Below are 3029 nucleotides of genomic sequence, written 5' to 3'. Positions count from 1 at the left end.
ATCTCTCATCCAACTAAAAACTCACAAAAACAATCCCCTCGATATTGCAAGGCAATTAGGGGATTCACTCTAGCACAAGGGCATTACTCGGACATCTTGGGTGCAACGATTAGGAGGAGATCTAACTTGATCTCTCATTGCCTTTTGCACTAGGACCGAAGGTTATTTCTATATCTTTGTCGGTTCCTTGTTGTTTTCGTTTTATGACTATAAACTACATATAAATTTTACGTTATAATCCTTAATTCGAAGGGTAGTATACGGATATTAACCCACATAAACTATGTGTCTAAGTGGGTGGAGGCGATTGCCACTCCCAACTGTGATGCCAGGACCGTGATTAAGCTGTTTCGTAAGATTATTTTTCCCCGTTTTGGTGTCCCTAGGGTCGTCATTAGCGATAGGGGTATGCATTTTAGAGAACAACAGTTGACTGCTTTGCTGTCTAAATATGGTGTCAAACACCGTAGGGGTTTGGGGTATCACCCTCAGACTAGCGGACAGGTTGAGGTCTCTAATAGGGAACTAAAAGAGATATTGAGCAAAGTAGTGTCTAAATCACGGAAAGACTGGAGTGCTAAACTAGAGGACACGTTGTGGGCTTATAGGATGGCTTTTAAGACACCAATCGGTGCTTCACCGTATCGTTTAGTGTATGGGAAGTCTTGTCATTTACCTGTTGAGCTAGAATATAAAGCTTGGTGGGCTATCCGCCAGCTTAATTATGATGCTGACTTGTGTTGTGAGAAGCATTTATTGCAGCTAGATGCGCTGGAGGAGTTTCGGCTGAACGCTTATGATAGCTCCCGAATCTATAAGGAGAAGACTAAGCGCTGGCACGATAAGCGGATTGTACCCCGCGAGTTCCATGTTGGGCAAAAGGTGTTATTGTTTAATGCCCGATTGAGATTGTTTCCTGGTAAGCTGAAGTCTAGGTGGAGTGGTCCGTACACGGTGACTGGCGTCACAAAATTTGGATCGGTTGAGTTAGAGGACTCCGATGGGAATCGCTTCAAAGTTAATGGTCATCTTGTGAAGCACTATTATGGGGCTGATGCTGTTATTGGCCACGTCGAAGTTCTCTTTTTTGACGCGATGGCGGAAAGTGATGTTTGACGCTTATAGGTCGTGCGGGACCTCATAAACCTGCGCTTATCGGGAGGCAACCCGATTGTAATTTGTTGTGTTTGTTTTTGGAACTTTTGACACTCTTTATTTCTGTTTGGTGTGCGTTCGAACAATTTTAATAGCGTTTATGCGTAATTTGTACAGCACAGGTACCGTACTGTTGCTTACTGATACAACAACCCTCGATCGAGTAGCCTTCTTGCTCGATCGAGTGGTCCTTCCCCTTCAAAGCTCTCGATCGAGCTCCTACCTGTTCGATCGAGTTTATGCGCCGCTAAAAGCCTCGATCGAGGGTTACTTGTCTCGATCGAGTACCGTGTTCTTATCGATCGACCTGATCCCTTGTCGATCGAGAGCCCTACTAACCTCTCTATCTGGTTCGGTTTGGGGAGGTCCGTGGTCTGCGCGCTTTTGTAAGTTTTCGGCTCTCCCTCTCTTTAGTTTGCATCTCTTTTCCTTTACTTTGTACAATGGGGACATTGTACAGTTTGGTTTGGGGAGGGTTTGCATCCATATCGTGTCTGCATGTTGTTTTTTTTGTATTTTTATTACCACGTTTACTTACGTTTGCATTGTATTTTATTTCATAAAAATCAAAAATCTCATAAAAATTGAAAAAAATTTCAAATTTCAAGAAAAATCATGTTTTTTTATGCATTTTAGGTTGAGTCTGATTGGAGTTTTTCATTGCTGATAACTGTCTTTTTGCTTAAACCTTGCATTGTTTCACATCTTTTAGCAAAAGTCTTTGCAATTTCTCGAATTTCGTTTCAAAATTCGTTGAACAAGTAGACTTGACTTGAAATTTTGGAAAACTACAATATCTTTCTGAGGTTTAGAGCTTTATAACTGGTGTCATCCATGACCAGTTCATGTTGGAAGTGAGTAGTTACTCCTTATAAGGCATGTAACATCAAATTGCATAAGCATGAGTTTAGTCTACTTAGTACCTGTATACATTCGGGTCTGTGGTTGGTGACACATGTTTGGATAGGCAACCCCTTTATTTCATTTTACCCATAAGCTCCACATAGCCAAGTTGCCTATTTTGTCCTTATTTAGCTACAATCCACATTTTTCCTACCCTAGCCGAGCTAGTAATGGTAGCAATGTTGGGAATGTGTTGATTTGCAGTTGGTTATTATATCTTTTCATGAGATGGATGGGTGAAGGAAATAAAGGAGGAATATTGAAAAAGAATTGAAGAAAAATGAAAAAGAAAAGAAAATCCGAAAAGAAATGTGAAAAAAAAAAAAGAAAAAAAATCATATGCGGAAAATGAAAGACTGTATGTTGTGATTTATACTCCCATGTTTAATCTATATCTTATGGGGAGTTGATAATTTTATGGTGATTTGTGAGTTTTGTGCATCCAATTTGCACTGATTCGTATTGATTTGTATGGAGTTTGAAGTAGGGAAGTTGTATAATTTGGATCAGTTGTTGCTAGCCTGGCTATTAACCCCACATATCCAAATTCATTTTAGCCCCTTCTTACCTATTACCTCACTTACCCATATGTAAGTCCTCGGCATGTGTCTTGGTCATCAGTTGGTTGGAATGCATATGTACGATTGTAGAGACTTTATTCACGTTAAATTGCATGCATGTTCTTATAGGTCGCAGTTAGGTGAGTGTTCTTTATTCCTTCTATCTTATATTATATATCACCTTATGCTTAATTGTGTGATTGAGTGACCCGTGAGAGTCCATTTTTAAAAGTCTTGCAAGGTCAAAAGTTCAACGTCTCTTTGAAATATGCATAAATTCGTTTGCCTTGATGTCAAGCTACTAGTAGTTGATTCTTTTGCATTAAACGGTTTAAGCCGACGGTCTTCAGCTTGTCTATGTTCTACTCCTATCCATTTCGTCCTAGCTAGTTGCATTAGTCTACTTGAGGA

General features: G+C 40.0%; 1 protein-coding gene across 1 annotated transcript; it reads left to right on the top strand.

Annotated features, from left to right (window-relative positions):
* The first annotated feature begins 408 nt into the window (after positions 1-408).
* On the top strand, positions 409-1116 carry LOC141631229 (uncharacterized). Its single transcript, XM_074443929.1, has 2 exons — positions 409-882; positions 925-1116. Exons 1-2 carry the CDS (start codon positions 409-411, stop codon positions 1114-1116), a joined length of 666 nt encoding a protein of 221 aa, XP_074300030.1.
* The last annotated feature ends 1913 nt before the right edge of the window (positions 1117-3029 follow it).

The sequence above is a fragment of the Silene latifolia genome, chromosome Y (assembly GCF_048544455.1).
Source record: "Silene latifolia isolate original U9 population chromosome Y, ASM4854445v1, whole genome shotgun sequence".
NCBI lineage: Eukaryota > Viridiplantae > Streptophyta > Magnoliopsida > Caryophyllales > Caryophyllaceae > Silene > Silene latifolia.
The sequence above is the reverse complement of the archived record's forward strand: the minus strand, read 5'-3'. Positions and strand labels throughout refer to the sequence as shown.

Coding starts and splice junctions, on each gene's coding strand:
- LOC141631229 (XM_074443929.1), top strand. CDS start 409: ATGCATTTTAGAGAACAACAGTTGACTGCTTTGCTGTCTAAATATGGT. Junction 883..924: donor AGTTCCATGTTGGGCAAAAG/GTGTTATTGTTT, acceptor TTTCCTGGTAAG/CTGAAGTCTAGGTGGAGTGG.